Consider the following 20,220-nt stretch of genomic DNA (forward strand, 5'->3'; position numbering starts at 1 on the left):
ATCCACCCAAAAACCAACATGGCGAAGGCCGTAATGTCAAACTTAAGGCTTCCAAACAACCCAATGGGCGATGACACTGTGGGTTTACCCTTCGTTAGAGGTGGGATTATTACATTTTTGGCCACTTGGAGGCAGCACAACAAGTTAAAATACCGTATAAGAGATAAGAGAGAGCTGCTGTTGAGCCAGTGTTATTCTTAATCCCACTACCTGATGGCGAAAAAGGAAAGATTAAACATAAAACCAATACATTCAAGGACCTGCTCAGACAAATCAGAGTAATTATTCTCTCGGTTAATTAAGTCCAAAGACACCAACAATGAAATGAGTCCAACAAGAGTTTGTTTTGGTTCTTTATTGCACCTTCCTCAGAACATACAGTATGTAGCTCAGCATAGATAGAGAACGTTTTTAATTTATCGATGTAATTCATATTGCATTGGTTGATCAGGCGTGATTTTTCGGGATCTTTGGGGCAGTCCTACCACTATACCAAGAACAAAGATTAAGCTTTAGGGATTGTCGTGGACTGATTTTTCTTTTAGATGCAGATATTTACAAAGTTTGTCCAGGATTTAGCATTAGGGCAGAAGAATTAAAAGTATCCTGCAGGATTTTCTTTGGAAACTCACAAAGGTTTTGTTTAACATTCAAGGTCTTTTCTGGGTTTTTTGAGTCCTGCATTGTGAAGACGGCTCATGTGGCTCTATATGCATCATGTTACCTGTGACTTTGTGCCATATACAGGTAGAAATTATGGAAGAATACAACATCACGCTACAGTATCACCAGTCCTCAGAAGCTCTACAGGATACTTTTAATATAATATTGGAAACATTAAACACGGACTTTTAGAGGAAAAGTGAACGGAAAATTGATTCACAGTACTCAAAGGAAGCAGAGCTGTGCTTATGTGTTTGAATCTCACTGTTGTCTGAAGCAAAGTTGTCATTTTATTAATTCCTGAAGCATTTTGGTCGAAGTTTCTACACTTAGGTTTGGATTTGACTTGTGTGGAACAGATTCACGGTGAGTCAAAGAAGCTAAAACATTTTATATTTTAACTTTTTCTTTTTTATTGCTGAGCCTTTAACAGTGAAACTGAGGGAAAATCTGAGGGAAAACAACAAGCCATTTTCTGATATACCACAAATTGTGGTATAATCTCAGGTTATATTATTGTAATAGTGTTAATGTTCATTAAATTCACAAAATATGATCAACTTGCTCACTGCAATTACCTTAAAACTGATTTAAAATACTGGGACAATAAGTTTCGCAAAACATTTTTACAGGCACTTTTGAGCACAAATACTGTCAAGAAGTTTTAGTAAAAAAAGAAATAATAATAATTAGGGAAATTTCATAAACTATACTGTTCTTAAGAGCCATACAGTATCAGTCATCAGGTTTAAGGCTGCTCCAAAGATCCCAATAAATGTGCACACTGAAGTTATAATGATTCACCAACATGTTGCCACAAATATCATCAAATTAACCGACACGAATATAAACGGAGAGTAGAAGCTGGTTGGACGTTATGGCTGGAAACTATTGACAGAAATCACTAATTACAGCATCAAACTCCATTTTGAGGTGCAGCTAGAACACATTATGATAGTTAAGTTTCCTCGGATACATCGGCCTATACTGTGGTTAGTCCCAGCACACACTTTTATAATCTACCAGTTACAGATTTCCATTGAAGTCCTATTAGATGCTATGTTAGTTTTTAGCGTTAAACAGACGTTAAACGGCATCTATCCCTGCCTTCAGCTGTAGCTGGATCAATCAACACGATAACCATGGACTCTAACTTTCTAACTAATACATACACCTTTACTTAACTCTATGAGCGACAAAGTGGACGAAGCGTGTGTGTTCGCTGTTACAGGAAGCTGCTGGTGCAAAGCTGTGATAGAAACATATAGTTAAACACTAAGTGCCGTAAGAAGGAGTTGGTGTAATACATAGGAATAGAGAGATTAGGAGGAAGAGAGCAGCTTCTCCATCTATCACCCACCTCCACTGCTTCTTTTCTGTTCAGATTCCTTTGTTAATATACCTGGAGGAGCTGCTTGTATCAGTGTCGCTAATGAGCGTCGTCTGGCTCGACCTCGGCGTGACTGTCAGTATCCGGAGAGCTGTGGGCTGTGCTGTTCCACAGGGAAGCGTCAGACTGGGGCTCCAGGGACGGGCTCGCGGAGGCGGGGTCGGAGGAGTTGGAGGAGTTGGTCGTTGGGTCCAGCGGGATCTGGGCGGAGGTGGGGGTATGGCTGTACGGGGCGTCAGCGGGCATGTTGGATGAAGGACTGGGTGGAGCATCAGAAGGGGAGAGAGCTGGGGTGTCGGAGGGCGTTTGTGAAGAGGAGTTGGATGTTGTGTTTGAGGAAAGGTTGGCGGGAGTGAGTGCGGGGGCATCGGAGAGTGTGTGTGGGAGAGGCTCGGACGCAGAGTCTGTGGGCGAGCCGGTCATAGTCGGCCTGGGGGTGTGTGCAGGGGTCGGCTCCTGGGGATCTGTGCAGATCGGCTGCCCCTCGGCCACGTACCACACCTCGTTGTGCCTGTTTAACAGCTTCAAGGGACTTCACAGAGGGAAAGAGCAAGAAAGACAAACACAACCGTTAGAAGTGAGTGACGTGAGCAGTGATGTGCGTCTATATACTGGATTGTCCTGTATTGTGCTGCTTTCAGGGCGTTTCTGGGTGTAAACCTTTGGGCAGTGGGTGTGTAGCCTCCAGCCAATAACAGCACATGGCCTGTTATGGATATATAAAGAGCTGCAGGCCTGTGTGTCTGTTTGACTGAGGGCGGGGCTACACACACAGAGACACACAGAGCACAAAGGCAAACAGCAGACAGGATGAAGCGTGCTCTTTGGTTGCTTTCGCACAAAATCAGGAGGAGCTAGTTTACTTTCTAGGTCACTCGACCACTGCTGATCTCTGACTCTGTCTCAACCGTTGAGCCAGGAGGAGGGGCCATCTTTGAATGGCATGCTAACCAATAGCAACAACAAATCTTGATTATTCACAGACGCGTGTCATACCTGTCATAGCCGACGCCATAGTGGTAGCTGTGGTTGTAGGAAGCTCGAACTCTCTCCAGCTCTTTAGTCAGCAGGTGAGCGTGAAGCCTGGAGGTGACCGACAGCATCCAGCCTCCGTAGCTCCTCACGTAGACGTCCATCTCTGGCATCTCAGTGAAATACAGCTGTGGAGGGGACATGGACACAACATTAGCAACAATAACTCGTGTTGCATAACAATAATTAGTTATGGATGTATAAAAACAACAGCCTACAGTTAGCAGATGTTAGCAGTTATTCTGATAATATGCTGCCCCTATTTGTTGGGAGTATTAATTCAAGGGGGCTGATTCTTACGTACTGCACCTTTAAGGCACAAATAAATAATTAAATGTTGTTTGAACTTGTTGATTTAATATCTGTGGATATCTACAGCCTATTTTTAGATGAAATACAGATACCAGACAGCAGCACTGACACCATCATGACGCAGCTCAATCCATTTCTATTTCACCGAGTCAGTGAAAGCGGCGCCGGAGCCGGCTGCTACATACTGTGCATCCATCAACCCTCTCTATTGATCTCGGAGCAAAATTCTCAATGATCAAATTACTCACAGACACAGGAAGGATAAAAGCATTTGACCTCATGACTGGCAAGGGCAACGAGCTCACAGACTCCCGGAAAAACCGCCTCACCCTGCACCCTCCCCCACCTGTCAGGTTCGGCTCACCTTGTCATTGGTGGGCGCGGGCGGTTTGTCCTGATAGGCTGCCGGCAGCGGGAAGTTGAGCGTGTAGACAGCCGGCTCCCACATCTTGGTCTCCTCTGGGATCTTGACCAGGACAGGGGCGGTCATCTCCATCTGGATACCTGTGCAGGAAACACACACACACAGTATGAGACACACAAAATGAACACACCCTTGATGAGCGCTGATTTTCTGCCGCCGTCCGGTCCTCACCTCCTTCATTGGCTCCAGTGATGTACTGGAAGAGTCTCCTGAAGGCCATGGCTGCACCCACGCCCATAAAGTAGGCTTCGGCATCTGTTGACACCCAGCGGGTGGGGCTGTAGTGTCTCACCTGAACACACACAAACCAGAACGAGTCACCTTCATGTGTAAGGTAAAGTCTGTATATGCTGTTTGACTGGGACTCACTCACCTCATATTCATCTGTTTTGCAGACCAGCTCATATTCCAGACACTCCTTTGACTCTGTGCAGAAGCTGGTGTTGGTACTCGGTCTGTAACAGAGTGATAAAGGATAAAATTTTAGTATCAGTACACACACTAACAGGCCAAATGTATCTGGACATGGTAACTAACTACTGCGTACTTTTGTTTTTTTATTTTTTGGGTGCAGCCACAACATCCTACAGTGATATTTTAGACTTTAGTGTACTGGGGCAATTTTCCTGTTCCTGTTCCTGAATGTTTTTCTTAGTGTGGTGCCTTCACAGAGGCCTGACGTCAACCGTATCTAACACCTCTGTGATGAACTACAGCCAGACTGCATCACCCAACATCAGTGGCAAGCAAGCAAACTAGCACTTCTTAAAACAGAAGCTACAAAATGCAAAAATTGAGCGAGAGAAAAGACAGAATGAGACTCAGTAGACTGCATATCTTAGCCAAGTCCCAAAAGTCCACTTTCAAAATCAACAAAAACTCCCCATCTCGCTTTGTTGAAGAAGATTAGAAAAAAAAATGATTTGCTGGAGGCTGATTCAGCAACAAAAAGCACAAAAGGAAAATCACTATTAGTGTTCAGCCTTAAAATTCCTGCTCTGAAGACTCAATGCTCCTCCGTGTGGTCAGAGGACAGTACAGTTGATGTGAGTGCAGAGGGACATGACAACACAATGCCTTGTTTGCGATGCAGCCTGTTAAAAGCCCTGCTAGGAGAGCGGAGGCTGGTGTAGCAGCAGATTAAAGCCCTTTGTCTTGGAATGAAGTGTTCAACAGTAAGATCACATGTGGAGGCTGTAACTCAGGTGTCATGGGCCCCCACCCACACACTGGACGTTTTCAAAATGATGCAGCTCTTATGAAAATCAATGCTCTGAACCGAGAAAAGCACATCTGACACGAGGGGGTTTCTTAGACAACAAGTGCTCCACCATGTGGCGGATCAGGTGGGTGGAGAAAAAGAACGGTGCCGAGTCCAGATGGAAGGTCGAAGCAGCAGCGGTCCCTCAAAAACAGCTCGTCATTCACGGCAATGTCACCATTACAGTTAAACAATGTGCGACACATGAACATCTACGAGGATCAGTCACCCACGTGTGTTGGATTACACACAGTACACTTGTAGCTTGTGCAGGTTTGATTTATAAATGTAACTGTAAATAAAGAATATTTGTTGAACTCAAATTTGTGTGACTGCATCTTTTTGAAGTACTGTACTTCAGTAGACTACAATTTTTAGGTACTTGTACTTCAGTATTTCTGTTTTCTGTTCCACTACATTTACTTGATGACTTTAGTTACTAGTTACTTTGCAGATTGCTGCATCAGAGCCAAAGCAGCGTATTTTTAAGTTAATGTATTTTATCAGATATCAAATAAAAAAAACAACATTATCATGATAATCAGAAAAATGCTGAATATCTGATCTGATAATCGGTTGACTCATAGTATAAAGTTTATACATAAATGTATACTTTTGATTTAAAGGGCTTACTTGTTTAAAGTACAAGTGCTTTGGGATGTCGGCCGACCGGTCCAACAATCTCAAAGCCTCATTATTTGAGTTGGGAATGAGACTGAAAAATCAACTTTTCTTACAAATAGGACCTTTAGTATCAGATACTCTTACTCAAGTACTATTCGTATGGAAGAATTTCACAAAATTGATATCACATAACATTTTAACACGACATCTTTACTTTTACTCAAGTATGACACTGCAGATAAAAGTAATCCGACCCAGCCCTGGTAACAGTCTAACAGTGTCCACATACTTTTGGCCATGAGCTGCATCTTACAAGTCATCCGCAGAGACAGACTCACCCGACACTTCCTTCAGAAGAGACCACCAGGGCCAGAAAGGCCAAGACTGAGATGAAAGCCCTGAGGAAGGACAAAAGACACATCTTCATTTCAAAACGCGCTCAGCCTGCAGGGAAGCAACACAGAGACTGTCCACTGAGACAGACACGGTCCAGATCTGTTCAGATTCTGGATTTAAACATGTTGGAGGAAAAGAAAAATGTTGATTGACAGATGTGAAGCAGCTGTGACAGGCTTCGTCTGTGTGCTGCAATCCGCTGTTTGCACTGCAGAGACGAGATGAAGAGGAGAGAGAGAGAGAGAGAGAGAGAGGGAGAGAGGGAGAGAGAGAGATCTGCTGCATCATCAGCCTTTTCACAATCAAAGGCGTTTTGAGGTCACGGATGAACATCGATCCGCTCATTACATCCTCTTCATCAGCTCTTCATCAGAGCATCTGTGACTGTTTGATTTAACAAAATCACCTGATTTACAGAAAACACCTTGATAGAAAAAATAAGATTATTTATCGACGGGATCATCTTAGAATAAAATCAGCAGCTCAGTTTCATGTCTATCTGCTGCTGTATTCGTGTGTTTGCACAAGTGTTGCAGCAGGATGTAAAATATACTGAATAAAATCAGATTTCCATGCACGCACGCACGTCCGATCGATCGATAATGGCGCAAAAAAAATAAAAATAAAAATCAACTTTACCTGTCCATGACGCGGCGGAAAAGTCACTCAAATACGCATCAGCTTCAGGAGAAAATGCGCATTTTAACCTGTGTGATTTAAATTTAACATTAATATGTAAGAGCTGCTACTCACATTGTCCCGGCCCCGCGTGTGTCGGCGTCCTTTCCACCTGCCAGGGGAGCGCAGGGAGGAGGAGGAGGAGGAGGAGGTGTGTGATGGAGACTGCAGTCTGCTGCGCTCTGACGGGCGCCGGTTGGGTTTTTACTGCGGACTGCAGTGAGGACCAGCGTCCGTCTGGAGCTCGCTGCAGGAGGGAGGGGCTGAGCTGGCACAAGGCTGCACAACTAGTGGAGCAGCCAACCCCGGACAGACGATATGTGCCAGTTATAACTGAGAGCTCACCTCCAGCGTGCTGCTGCTGCTGCTGCTGCTGCAGAGAGGCGAGGGAGTCTGTTCAGGAATCCGCCATCATTAACCCTCAATGTTCAGACATGAAGGGATGGAGACGAGCCCACGTTTAAACTGCTCTTCTGATGTGGCTGTGACATCTGTAATACAGCCAACATGACAGGTTAAAATGGGAGATGCACCTTAACTAGACAGCTCACTTTAAAGGACCATACCGCTGTAATTGGGGTGTTTTCCTTCTTAAAGGAAAAATTCACCCAGAAATAAAGATTCAGTCGTTTTCTACTCACCTTCATGCCGATGAAAAGTCAGGTGAAGTTTTGAAGTCCACAAAACATTTCTGGAGCTTCAGAGAAAAACAGTGTTGCAGCATTTTCCTAAACGACTGAAGTAGATGGGGACTTGTTTTAAAGGTGCACTATGTAGTTTTTGGGGGAGATATTTCAATCAGAAGAGACAGATCTTCATTGTTTCATGCCTAAAGAAACTAAATAAACAAACTGACCTTAAAACAGCATGAAATTGTGTTGTACTTTGTTTATATGTGGCGGACCCTGCCACCTTTCTAGCTTCAAACAGTGTTCTGGTGACCTCATTTTCCTCTGAGAACAGCTCGTTTATTCAGTTATGGAAAGTTTGTGTTATCACCTCATTAATGCTGTAAATGTTACAATTCTGAGTTTGGATGTCTCCTCAAAAACTACAGTGCTCCTTTAAAAAGTAGAAAAACACTGAAAATAAAAACAAAAAGGCTTCACAGCTCATCCAGGGTAACAAAAGTCTCTGGAGGTCCTGAGACCTCGTATTGACTTGAAATAACGTTATCTTCATCCTCGATGCACGGCCACGTTAGCATCCACTGCAGAGAAACTGTGCACCAACGCTTTCTGGCCGAGCAGTGACACTGAAGAGCTCGGCTGAAAAAAGGGTGTAAAATAACGCACACTTGCTCTAATCCTCTTCTATAATGACGGAGCTTTATAAAGTCTGAGGAAAACATTTGACTTTATGTCACTTTTCCAGGCTGAAAACTAAAAGAGGACAGAGCTGTTACTATCAGGGCCCTGAGGCTCTGGGATGACCTGCAAAAAGAAACAAGGCTGTCTGAGTCAGTGTCTACTTTTAAGTCTCTACTTTTGTCGGAAAACACGTCCTGATTCGATCTAATCTGCCTGCATATTTTATATGTTGTATATTGTTTAATAATTTAGGTCTGAATATTTGATAATTGATATTTTATTTCATTTAATCTAAGTGTATGAGTGTATAAGTGTTCTATATATTATTATTATTGTTAAAAGATATGCATGATGGGATGTGTGGATTCAGCGTTTATCTTTTTAAACGTTCCTTTTCTTTATGGAAATGCAAAATGAGTTTTCTATAAGCTCAGACTTAGAGGTGCAGTGTGGAGGATTTAGGGGGATCTATTGACAGAAAAGGGGCAAAATATTAATAATTATGTTTTTGTCAGTGTATAATCACCTGAAACTAAGAACTGTGATGTTTCTGTTACCTTTCAATGAGGCTTATGTATCTACAGAGGGAGTTGGTCCTCTACAGCAGCACAGAACAGACAAACTGGGCCCTTCTCATTATTAACGGCTGTCCTACACACTGGACCTTTAAAAAGATAAAATGCTTTAAGACAAACATGACATACTGTATACACGCACACATAACAGCTTCATGTGAGACCTTTCCAGAACACCAGCTTTATTGTGACAATTCACACAGATATCAAACAGCTCTCTGTTACAAGCACAAAATTTCCTCTGTTCAAATGGTTTACAGACTGGTTACGCCCGTCCCCTCAGGTACACAACACCGACACCTGGAGACACAAGAACAGTCTGTAAACACTGTACAGGAGTGTCTGTGGTTCTCAGTAGTCTTTTTCCTCGATTCCACGCGTTTTCTCGTCGTCTATTAAAAGGAATCCAAAAAAATCTCATCGAAACTGAACCTGTGTCATTACAGTCTGAAGCACTGTCTAGAAAGCCTCTACGCAGTTCTTATGAAAGTGTTTATGTGCCTCCTTTTAGTATCAACAGTCTTCTTCTTCTGTAAATTATTTACAAATGGCCGTCAACCCCCCGCCCACCGCCCCGGCTGCACATGTTTCTGATCTTTCATCAATGAGTCGTTAATAAAATAAGCTTCACATCAAGAGCAAGAAGGTAAAACCAATAGCAGAAAATTAAAAATAAAAAAGATCAGTTAGGTCACTTCTCCGCCCGGACTGGAACAGCATGGCCATAAAAAAAAAAAAATAGTAACACAAGGCCGTCGATGAACACAAGTAGGGGCCACTGCTCTGGTTATTTCAAAGAGTGATGGGAACACCTGCACATGTCACCGTCTGGGCTGAATTCACAGAGATGTCAACTGACCTCAACCAATCAAAAGCACTAAATTACAGCAGCGGTCCACCGTGTGACGGACTGGGACTCTCCAACACAAACAATAATACTGAAATATAACATTTCAATATGCAAGAAGTAAATATATTGAAATATACACCCTCTTAAGTTAATATATTTCAATATACAAATCAAATATATAAAGAACAAAGTAACTGCACTGTACTATGTGGTGATGAAGGTGTATAATGACCGATGGGACTTTACTGACCTCTGAACTGTGGGAAAGAGAGTAAGATTGTTGTCTAAATTTTAAATACATACTGATTAGCCTTTTACCTGAGTGTGGGCCATTGTCTCCAAAGGGAAGAAGGAAAAAAAAAAAACCGCTCTGTCCAAATCTTGTGTCGTCTCACATTCACACACACACGTACTCACTTCACACACGACAAGGTACAGCTAAGAGGCAGAAGTACCGTTTTTTAAATATCCGATATAAACACGACGGAAAGCAAGTCTTTCTCTGAAATGATAATTATCTTTGGAGAGAGAGAGAGACAGAGAGAGAGTATGAGAGAGAGAGAGTGAGAATGAAAACTAAAGATTTCCTTTCCATATCTCCACCCATCTGTGTGGCAGGAGTCGTCTCCTTCTGAAACCTTTCAGAGTTTCTGGGTGGAGGATTTCCGAGGAAACAGAGAGCGTCCGACAAAGTTAGTCTTTTATTTTTTTTGCATAGCCAGACAGTGGCCACGACCACGACCACTGCAACCACTTAAAGAGTTTCAAAAAAAGGAAAGCCGTCACTGGGGGTGGGGGAGCCTTGGTCCGTGTGCACCCCTTTGTATCAGCTGGCCTGGGGATGATTTGTTGGGTCCCCCCCGCTCCCCCCGAAGATGCAGCTTCCCGCTCACAAGGTGGATTCTTTCTGGCGATCGCGTCCGTTACACGTTTTCTTGACTTTGGAAATCCCCTCCAGTGCGCCTGACTCAGTCACTCTGGACGCAGGGAGAAACAGAGAGGAGCATTTTAATTTAAGATTTAGCCTTATTATAGATCTTCAGCAATACAAGTGGTGCAAACAGGAAATGGTATCAGCTGATGCATGACTTTTCATTAAAAATGTAATAAAATGCAGGCTAAAATAAACAGCGTAAGCTAGGTGTGCTCACTGTCTCCATTATCTAGCTGTTCATGACACCCTGAGCGTGATGGAGAAGGATCTCAACTATTTATATCCATGTGTTAGTAGGTTTTTAATAGAACTGAGACTCTATTAGAGCTATTCTATGGAGACAAAATATCACGTGGCGTCCTAACAGCTCGTCTACACTGTTACAGAAGCAGCAGATTAACTGCTGTAGCTCAGGAGGTCAAGCAGGTCATCCACTAGTCTTGCATAGCCAGAACTTTCTCCACAGCGCTGAGTCGGCCCTCGAGGAAAAGGTCTGGTAGATAACAGCTGCTTGCTTGTTTAGGTGCTTACCATTACCAACAAGGTTAGGGTTAGGGTAACCTGCCATTTACAGTGTGTAGTTTGAAAGCTCTGAGGTTGCTGTTGTTGCTTTCCACAGCGATTGGGACTTTGACACTGGTGACATACAGATAGTGGAAGGGGGGAGAATGCTCCAGTGTGCCAACAGTCTACATCTGGTGAGTCAGACTATTTTTCCCATTAATCCCCTTCTGCCACATGTTGAAGTGTCCTTGGGCAGGAAAAGCACTAAAGCCCAGGCCAATAATCTTTGCCCAGTAACTCATGTGCGAATGAGTGAATGAGAGGCAAACTGTAAAGAGCTTTGGATAAAACAGCTTTACAGATGAATCCATTTCCTGTGTGGACGATGTGTAAGAATGGAAGGTATGTAACTTACACTTCGTCCATCTCAACATCCTCCTCGTCCAGGGGAAGCTGGAGGTAGGGGTTATTGGACGCTGGTCTGAACTTGTAGCCCGTCAGCACGAAAAAGATCAGAGTAGACACCTCCACCAGAAACTGAAGAAACAAATGAGTGTGTTAGAAGACTTTTTAAGAAATGTGCACCAAAGCCAAAGCTGCTCATTGTTGACCTCGTTCATAAAGTCGATTTAATCAGTGCAGCTTGAAAATGTTCCTTAAACCTCCGATAGGAAAACGGTGTTCATGACGAATGGTAAACAATAAAGGGCTTTTAAATATTGAATGTGTTTGCAAACACCATACTAGCACACATTCAAATAAAACTTGCAGCCAACTCAGCCCGGTCATTTCTGGCAGAATAAGGAACAGGAAGTCTTTTTTCTATAACAAACAAGTGCTCTTCACAGTAATAAAGTCAGATTGATATTGCAGATAGTTGTTCATGTCTTACCTCGTAGCACCACTGCCACTGGAAAGGCATAGTGACCTTGAGCAGAATGGCTATGATCCTTGTAAAGTAGATGTAGCACACGATCTGAAAATGATGAAAACAGCATTTCAAAAACCTGCAGTTTGACTTGAAGTAACACAGTTTTTATTCTAAGGAGAATTTTCCTTTTACCAACTTGCTCAAGGTCAGTGAATCTTGCTTTGTGACAAAGTATAATGGGAGACATTATCACAAAGGTCAAACAGTGTGTGGGGTTTGTTTACAAAGCCTTTGTTCTGGCTCTGCAGCAGTGACTCTGCTGAATGAGAAGCACCGAGCTGCCGTGCCAAACACTGTGACTCAGTGTTATCTGTTGTAAGAATAAGGCTCGACATCATTCAAAAAAATCTTCAAGCCACATCAGCAACATCATCAACAACTTCAGCATTAAATGTTGCCAACACGAGGGGATTAAGATGTCAAGCTATCAAGCTTGTGGTTGGCCATTTTAATTTCACTGGAAATCTAATAATGGTGAGATCTTCAGGATGGGAGGGTGGATGACAAGAAAAATAGAGCTGAGCTCAACTGTACTCTTACCATCACGTAATAATGCCGGAAGAGCTTGAGCTTCTCCAAATTCATGGCGGCTGAAAAAGACATAGATCAAGTTTAATTAAAAGCATTACAGTGTGTAGGGCGCATAAACTCTTTTTACTGTAACGGATCAGGAGTCTTACCTTTGCCATCGGTGCTGGAAGCCTCTTGTAGATGACGGATGGACCTATAAAGACAAGAATATTTGAGAACAGCAAAGACGGATGTGCACAGACTGATAATATGGGCTGGCTGAGAAGAGGGCTGGACTAACTTCTGTCTGGCTGGTTATGCTGCTCATCCAGCCCATCATCACACCTGCGTTCAAGCCTTTTGGTCTCCTGGTAATCCTACTACTTTCTTACTAATGTCAGTAAGTTAAATATATTTATTAGTTTACAAAATGCACTGAATATGGGCAGTTTGGCTGCTGTACCGTACTAAAAGAGTGCCTTTCTGCCATAAAGATCTTCTTATCCCAGCTAGCCTCTGTGGAAACAGCCAGCTGCTCATACACTAGTCTCAAACTAATCTATTTTTTTAAATTGGAAAATGTACCGGAAACATATTAAACAGACCGCACACACACACACACACACTGACCAGACAACAGGGAAAAGGATGGCTCCGCAGCAGATGAGGTCGACCAGAAAGAGGATCTCCTTCCACAGATAGTATTCACTGGAGCCTTCCTCTGTAGACTCGATGATGATGTAGGCGACATTAGCCAGGACCTGGAGGACGGCAGGTGAGAGGGTCACCAAAACAAATTCACTGAGTGTAAAGACTCATACACAAGTCGTGTTTCTCATGCACACACACACACACACACACCTGCAGGGGGATGACGATCATGAAGATCTTCTTTTCCTTGTCAGACAGGATGTATTTAACAAAAGCCCAGCCGGTGCCAATCAGCGCCAGGGTGATGAACAGGAGAGCCCCCTTGAGCCTGGAAAGAGCATCAACTGTTTATATAATAATAATAAAAACACACAAAACAGAATCGTTAATAACTGTAGACTTCATATCCTGAGGAAATTGTACTTACAAGTGTGTGATATAATACATGACGGCCCAGCCTTCAATAGGATGCCCCTTAGTGTTGATGAAGTGATAGTTGATCTGAGAGAAGTGAATAAAATGACAGAGTTCAGGTGTGGTGTGAGCACAGTGAGCACTACAGACAGAAAAAAACAGAAAATGCAATAAAAGCCAAATACGAACATTAAGAAGGACACAATAATCTGCTCCATGGTGACGGTGCACTTACACTGTGGAAGACCAGTGATATGGACTTGGTGAAGGCCAGCGCTGCCATCAGCCAGTGGATCTTAAACACACTGTACCTGTAAACGAGCACACAAGAGAGGATGTATTTTATATAGTGAAGGGTTTTTACACATAGTGTGAAGTCAGTCTGACTGCTCAAGTGTCAGTATGGTTTTGCGGCCTAAGAATGCTGTGTACTAACAAAACAAAATAACTGTCACACCTCGAGCAGAGACATTTTGTTTTCCCTATGGCAAAAAAAAATACAGTCAGACGCACTAGTACTTTCTGACATTTACTGCACTGCTCTGTTGACGTGCAGCACCAATTTTGGTCCAACAAGTATTTAAAAAGCTGGTCTTTCAGTAGATTGGGTAGATCTTCACAGCAGAAATTGAAATGACTGTATTCCATGTCATGGAGATAGCTCAAAGGTCCTGGTGTTGGGCAGACAGGCATACTGAACTGAGCCATCATTGAATACACTTGTGCTTTTCCTGCTATGACAAGTGTCCTCTGTGAAAAAAAGGTCTACTAGGCGGAGATGGATGGACATTTTGTACAGACAACCATGTTACTGTCAGGATGATAGTTGCTGTAACAACTTAACAGGAGGTGTAAAACATGACACTGCAAATAGTGGGCGCAAATAGTGAGGTAGCCCTGAGAGGCAAGCGTCCGTGCCTTTCACCGACTCTGCAAGTTGATCTTTAAATAAGGAAGGTTACAATATACTGATACACAACACCGCAAGCCTCCATGTGAGTGCACCTGTGTACCTGTGCTTCATGAGCGTGTACACCCAGATCATGGCAGCAGTGAAGAAGACTCCAGCCATACCAATGTAAAGGCGGGACAGAGGAATTTCTGCTGCAGACAAGTAGCCGCCTGGATTCTTCTCCGTCACTTCCAACTGCGGAGGATACGTTCAGGTTAACGCGAGCACACACCTGAAACACGCACGTACTAACACAAAATCGCTCGACTTACAGCGAACGAGTAGGGCAACTTGATTCCAGGTTTCCTGTTCTGACAGTAGTGGAACTTGAGGCTGTACAGACCCTCCGCCAGCACGCCGACCACCATGTGAAACTTTGGACGAAACAACAAATGTCACGCAACAGGACACCACATCAAACAATGTTTCCTAGATCATTTAATGGTTAAGAAGGGTCTACTTACACTGAAGTTGTAGGCGTCGTTCATTTTGTCCAAAGCTAAAATCAGTTCGCTGTTCTTTACCAGCTAGAAGAAAATAAGAGATTAGAAATTGATTTCATGAATAGATCACACAAACAGACACACAAACACCTCTTACCTGGAATGTATTAGTTTCCGTCACTTTCTTAGCCTCTACTGCAGGCACTGACTTTTCATTTTTTTCTTCTGGCTTGTCTTCTGGCTTGCCTTCTGACTTCTCTTCCGACTTCTCTTCTGGCTTCTCTTCTTTTTTCGCTTCCTTAGGTTCTTCAAGCACATTGTTCTTTTTGTCCCCGTCCAACTGACTGCCTGGTTTATCTGCACTTTTGACCACATTGTCTCCTGGTTTATCAGCAGGCTCAGCAGGAACATCCCTGGTTTTCCTCTGACCTACAGGAAACAAACACAGGTCTATGACACACCAAGCTACATGGCATATTCCTTAGCTTTCAAAAGGTGGTGCTAGACTCGAGCTATTTAAGTGTAAGCAACACTAACCTTTAGGAGGTTCAGCCTTTTGCTGTGCGGTTAAGGTGTTGTCTTGCTCACCCATAACTTTCACCTTGACACTACACAAACACAACACACACATATAATACAGTCAACCTTCACATTAGCTGTCAGAGCACTGTAATACACGTCTCAACACTGGTGCAGAAACATACACACCTGAGTGTGTGGATATCAATAAGAAAAAGAATGAGAGGCTCGTTGCTTTTTGTGATGGTGAGCGGGCACGTCTCTGTCTCCTCGGCCTGGAAAAAATAAAGTCACAACAAATAGTCAAATGAAATATTTCAGACCACTAAACATAACCTGTAATATCCTTAATCTGATGTATTCAGAGACGAAGGCACTTTTAAACCCAGCACAGGGATGTATGTCAGACACTGGCCAGGCAGGTTCGTGACAGTTGACCTGCCTTCCTTTAGTGGAGCGTCAACTCTCTAGCTGGGATGGAACCAGAGCTGGTGCGGGAGGTGAAGCGGTCCCAACTCGATATAGTTGGGCCCACCTCCTTGCACAATGCCGGTTCTGGAACCAAACTCCTGGAGAGGTGCGTGACTCTCTCCTTTTTTGGAAGTTGCCCAGGATGAGAGGCTTCGGGCATGTGTGGGTAAACTCATCAGCCCCCAGCTGAGCACTGCTGTGTTGGAGTTCTCCGAGGAGAGCAAGAGGGTCACCTATATGAGAACACGAATTGCTCTCGATATTCATGGACAGGATCTCAAGGTGCTGCAGTTTAAGTATCTCGGGGTCTTTGGTGTGGCGGTTTGGTGTGGCATCAGAAATTTTTGTGGCTGTTCCTACCCTCACACACTGTCATGAGCTTTGGGTAGTGACCGAAAGAATGAAAGTGTAGATATAAAAGGCCGAAATGAGTTTCCTCTGTAGGGCGGAGACTCTGCCTCAGAGAAAAGTCAGGAGCTCGCACATCGGGAGGAAGCCTGAAGGCACTGCTTTTTCAAAAGGAGCAAGCTGAGGGGGTTTGGACATTTGGTCAGGATGCCAACCAGGCACCTCCCTTAGGACTGGGAGGAGATTCAGAGGGAAAACATATCTAATCTGGCCTGGGGACGCCTTGGGATTCCCTAGAAGCAGCTGAAAAGCGTTGCTGGGGAGAGACATTTGGACTACCCTGGTTAGCCAGCCAGCAACCACCACAACCCCACCCCAGATAAGCAGAAGAAAATGGAGGGATGGATGAATGATTAAAACAAGATTATAAGTTTTTATGATTGAATGTACTCACTGTGTAGGACAAGACTCCATTCACACGTGACCGGGAGAGAGTGAAACCAACCTAAAGAGAGTCAGAAATGTGGTCAGTCAGTGTGTGAAAAGCGCCACCGTCCAAAGGCCAAAGCAAAATAAGCAGTTCAAACACTACAGGTGAAACCATCCACAAGCTAGAAAGCAAATTACTGTAGTTCCCTTGTTGTGTGCTGATGAAACACATCATCACTCCACCAAATGACCTCAGGGGCAAAACCACCAAAGTGTGCCCTTTGAATACTCAAGACAAATAAAGGCAAATATTAAATAGAGATTTTCATTTTAAACCTTCATTAGACAGTAGACACATGAAAGCTACAGGTTGTTACTGCACCAGGACAGTGTATGTAGGATCGACTCAAAAGCACCCATGTTCATGGTAAAACATGAGTAATGGTGTGTTTTTAAAACGGCATGAGTGGAGTGAGTGTACATGTCAGAATAAGTTTTATCAGGCTTTGGCTACACAAGCATCACTTACGTAGGCTAAAAGTATTGTTGGTCTGGGTATTTTGCAGGATTAACTGATAGAAATAAAATTAGAGAACATCACCAGCCTTATCCTTTAAAACTAATATAAATGCTCATTTTAAAGAGCATGAATCCACCTCTTGCAAACAGTTAAAGTTAGCTGCAGCTCTCATAAGTACACACAGGCACAAAAACAAACTCTCCTTACAGGGTGCGTGCTGTAGTTCACCAGCTGTTCTGGGATGCGCAGAGACACCAGGTTGACGTCCAGAGTCCCATTAGCATAGAAACCGAAGTTGTTGAGGTCGACGGCGAAACGTGTTTCATTCTGGGAAGAGGCACAAACATAAACAGGAAGAAGTGAGCTGCTGTGGCGGACAGTTACATGTTAAGTTAACGGGCAGAAAAGCTCCGTTACGTTACGTTAAGTGGCGTTTAGTTCATTTTCTTAAAGCAGAGTTTCATAATGTCACAACAGCACGACACTATGTTTAAACCATCGCCTGTCAGAGCTAATTAAAGCAAACTACTTAGCTAAAAATGACGTCTAGCGTAATACTACGTTAGCTCCCTAGCTAGCGTAACTCTCGGCTGAAATAGTGGCCTTACCTTTAGGGTGAGCTGGTGTATCCTTGCTTGACACCCAGCCAGCAGTAGTAGGAGTAAATATCCAGCCACGACACAACCTCTATGTGCCACAGCCATCGCCAGGCAGTAACCAACTTGCTAGCGGCAACTAATGCTAACGTTAGCTAGCGACAATCTTGCCAGATGGCTAAGTAGCAAGCTAGCAGGCAGTCCCAGCAGGATACGAGTACGAGCTACAGTGATGCTAATCTGTAAATTCAGTGTATCGGCGCACTAATTACGTCGTTAATCATCAAGCTAGAAGAATAAACGTTATGTTTTCCGATTCTTTTGTGCTTTCATCGCGCAGGGTAACGGCTAGCCTGTAGATGGCAAACTCTCGCTTCCTGGTCGTGAACCCAAGAACAAAACATTGACCATGGTGCGGACAGATGCGTCACCCGCCGCAGGCTCGCATCCGGTACACGATTCAGAGCGAACCGTGCAAAAATAAAATCCACAAAAAGTAGGGAAAATGTGAGTTACAAACGTCTCTCGACAAGAACAGCCTGCAATCGTGTGTTATTTCTCTGTCAGAGGGTCGAGTTTTTCCCCTCCGCAGTACTGACTACACCTTGAACTACTAGGCCTAGATACGGCTACTTCCGGCTGGAGCTGCTCACGTGACGCCCCTCCACGTCACATGAACCTTAGAGTTGCCATGTATGCACAGATGATGTTCAACATGACTGACACGTGGAGCTGAAGTTATTTTACATTCAAGGATTTTTATAAACAAAAGCTTTACATTTGTTCACTGTGAAGGACTTTGTATTATTACTTTAATTACTTTAATATTGCAAATATTTAATTTTTTAGTTTGAAGTTCTTTCTCCAAAACTACATCGTGTCCCTTTACATTTTGTTATTTGTACGCTAAACTTCACATACATCGCTCATGTGCTAAAGTTGGATTTGGTGAACATGACCCCAAAAAATAGAAAGCAGCCAACCACATAGACAGACGAACAAAAACAACTGTGCCAATCCATCGTTTCATGTTTTAATGATTTAAACCTGCATTAACTGATTTTCTAGAAAGATGAAACACGCTTTTATAATTGACATAATACAGTAGCCTACCGTCTTCGCAAACATTTTTGTTTATTTTTATATAAAGCAAACATGGAGCTACATTGTGATTTTCTTGACACTCATAATAATAATAATAATAATAATAATAATAATAATAATAATAATACTGCATTTTATTTAAAGGCGCCTTTCAAAGCACTCAAGGACACCTTACAAAAACACACATAACATAACAACAGTACATCAAACAATATAATCAGGTAACATTGGTGCTTGCCACCTGATGAATTTGAATGCATCTCCTCTCTTTTAGCTCAGTTTTGGTCTCCTGAGGAAAACATCTGACTCTTCAGCTGCTTATTACTCCACTGAGTTCACCAGCTAACCGTTAACTTTCTCTGTCATTTGTTGCTGAGCAGATTGTTCGGCCTACAGTGGGTTTGAAACTGTAAAGAGCTGCCTGTGCCGACTGAAATCGACGTTGATGAGAGTGGTGAACCAAAATAGTATTGCTGCAGGCTGTAAAACCAAAACAAACAGCTCAAAGAGGCTGGAGTGCCCTGCAGCTTGTAACTCCCCAACATGAAAAGTGTGACACTGATATTGAAAAGTCCCTTTTTCACAGAAAATGCATTTTAATAACATCATTAATTGCTTCACTGCATTGCAGTAATTGCTTGCTTTTGTCATTAAAAACGCTCTCTCCCCTGCTGTGAAAATAATCTTTCATCTCATTACTCTGGGAACAGTAGAGAAAGTGCTCGAATGCTGGCACGACTACCAAGATTCAGGTTAGCAAGATTTAGTCAGAAAGCAAAATGACATAAAGTGCAAACAAGGCAGTTTTCTGACTGGAATGAAAAGATCAACAGGAGGCCACAATATGAGGAAGCAGGAGACAACACGTGACCTGGTACAGTTTATTATTTTTACTTTCTGTTATACTCTCATGACATAATGATTGAAATGTTTATCTGTGACAACAAGCTAAAACACAGAGTAACAGCAGAGCATGAGGAGAAAGGAGCCATAAAGTCATTGAACTCAAAGTTGTCTTTTATACAGTAATATTTATCTCATGTTTGCTAACATTAGCCACCGTTACAGGTCTCGTGGAGTACTACTACGTATGTAACAAAAAGTAGTATAAAGCTTTCGTGGCTCCAGAGGAAGCTGCATGAAATCTGATAAATCAGTGGCTACATTGCATTGTGGGTAATGTAGGTAGCAGATTTGGTAAAAGCCGTCCACTGGCCTGTGTCGCACTCCTACAACACCGTCGGACTCATAATTCATACAGCAGAACCAGAGACACCTTTTTTACCCCCACGCATTCTTGTTCCTTTACAAAACCTGCCGCCTACATTACCCACAATGCAACTCAGCCACTGGATGACATCACTAGAAGCAATTTCTAG

General features: G+C 43.2%; 2 protein-coding genes across 3 annotated transcripts; both read right to left on the reverse strand.

Annotated features, from left to right (window-relative positions):
• Positions 1 to 335: 335 nt before the first annotated feature.
• soul5l (heme-binding protein soul5, like) lies at positions 336 to 7,123 on the reverse strand. 2 transcript variants are annotated; one of them, XM_084381127.1, is made up of 7 exons: positions 6,856 to 7,123; positions 6,045 to 6,104; positions 4,195 to 4,276; positions 3,993 to 4,113; positions 3,762 to 3,901; positions 3,050 to 3,213; positions 336 to 2,585 (listed from the first exon to the last, which is right to left on the reverse strand). In XM_084381127.1, coding segments are annotated over exons 1-7 (1,062 nt in total). In that variant the 5' UTR covers positions 6,858 to 7,123; the 3' UTR covers positions 336 to 2,092. The 2 variants fall into 2 exon arrangements, with proteins under 2 accessions (XP_084237253.1, XP_084237252.1); XM_084381126.1 differs by lacking the exon at positions 6,856 to 7,123 and adding an exon at positions 6,742 to 6,832.
• A 1,700-nt stretch (positions 7,124 to 8,823) lies between these two features.
• Positions 8,824 to 18,337, reverse strand: gpr108 (G protein-coupled receptor 108). The gene is made up of 18 exons (XM_084345667.1): positions 17,750 to 18,337; positions 17,349 to 17,468; positions 16,647 to 16,697; positions 15,563 to 15,648; positions 15,392 to 15,462; positions 15,012 to 15,283; positions 14,876 to 14,938; positions 14,684 to 14,785; positions 14,473 to 14,606; positions 13,695 to 13,770; positions 13,473 to 13,546; positions 13,256 to 13,373; positions 13,025 to 13,155; positions 12,565 to 12,608; positions 12,425 to 12,474; positions 11,846 to 11,929; positions 11,369 to 11,490; positions 8,824 to 10,492 (listed from the first exon to the last, which is right to left on the reverse strand). Exons 1-18 carry the CDS (start codon positions 17,843 to 17,845, stop codon positions 10,405 to 10,407), a joined length of 1,782 nt encoding a protein of 593 aa, XP_084201793.1. The 5' UTR covers positions 17,846 to 18,337; the 3' UTR covers positions 8,824 to 10,404.
• Between the last annotated feature and the right edge of the window lie 1,883 nt (positions 18,338 to 20,220).

Source organism: Pagrus pagrus (genome assembly GCF_965226575.1).
Source record: "Pagrus pagrus genome assembly, chromosome: 2".
In the NCBI taxonomy this organism is placed as follows: Eukaryota; Metazoa; Chordata; class Actinopteri; order Spariformes; family Sparidae; genus Pagrus; species Pagrus pagrus.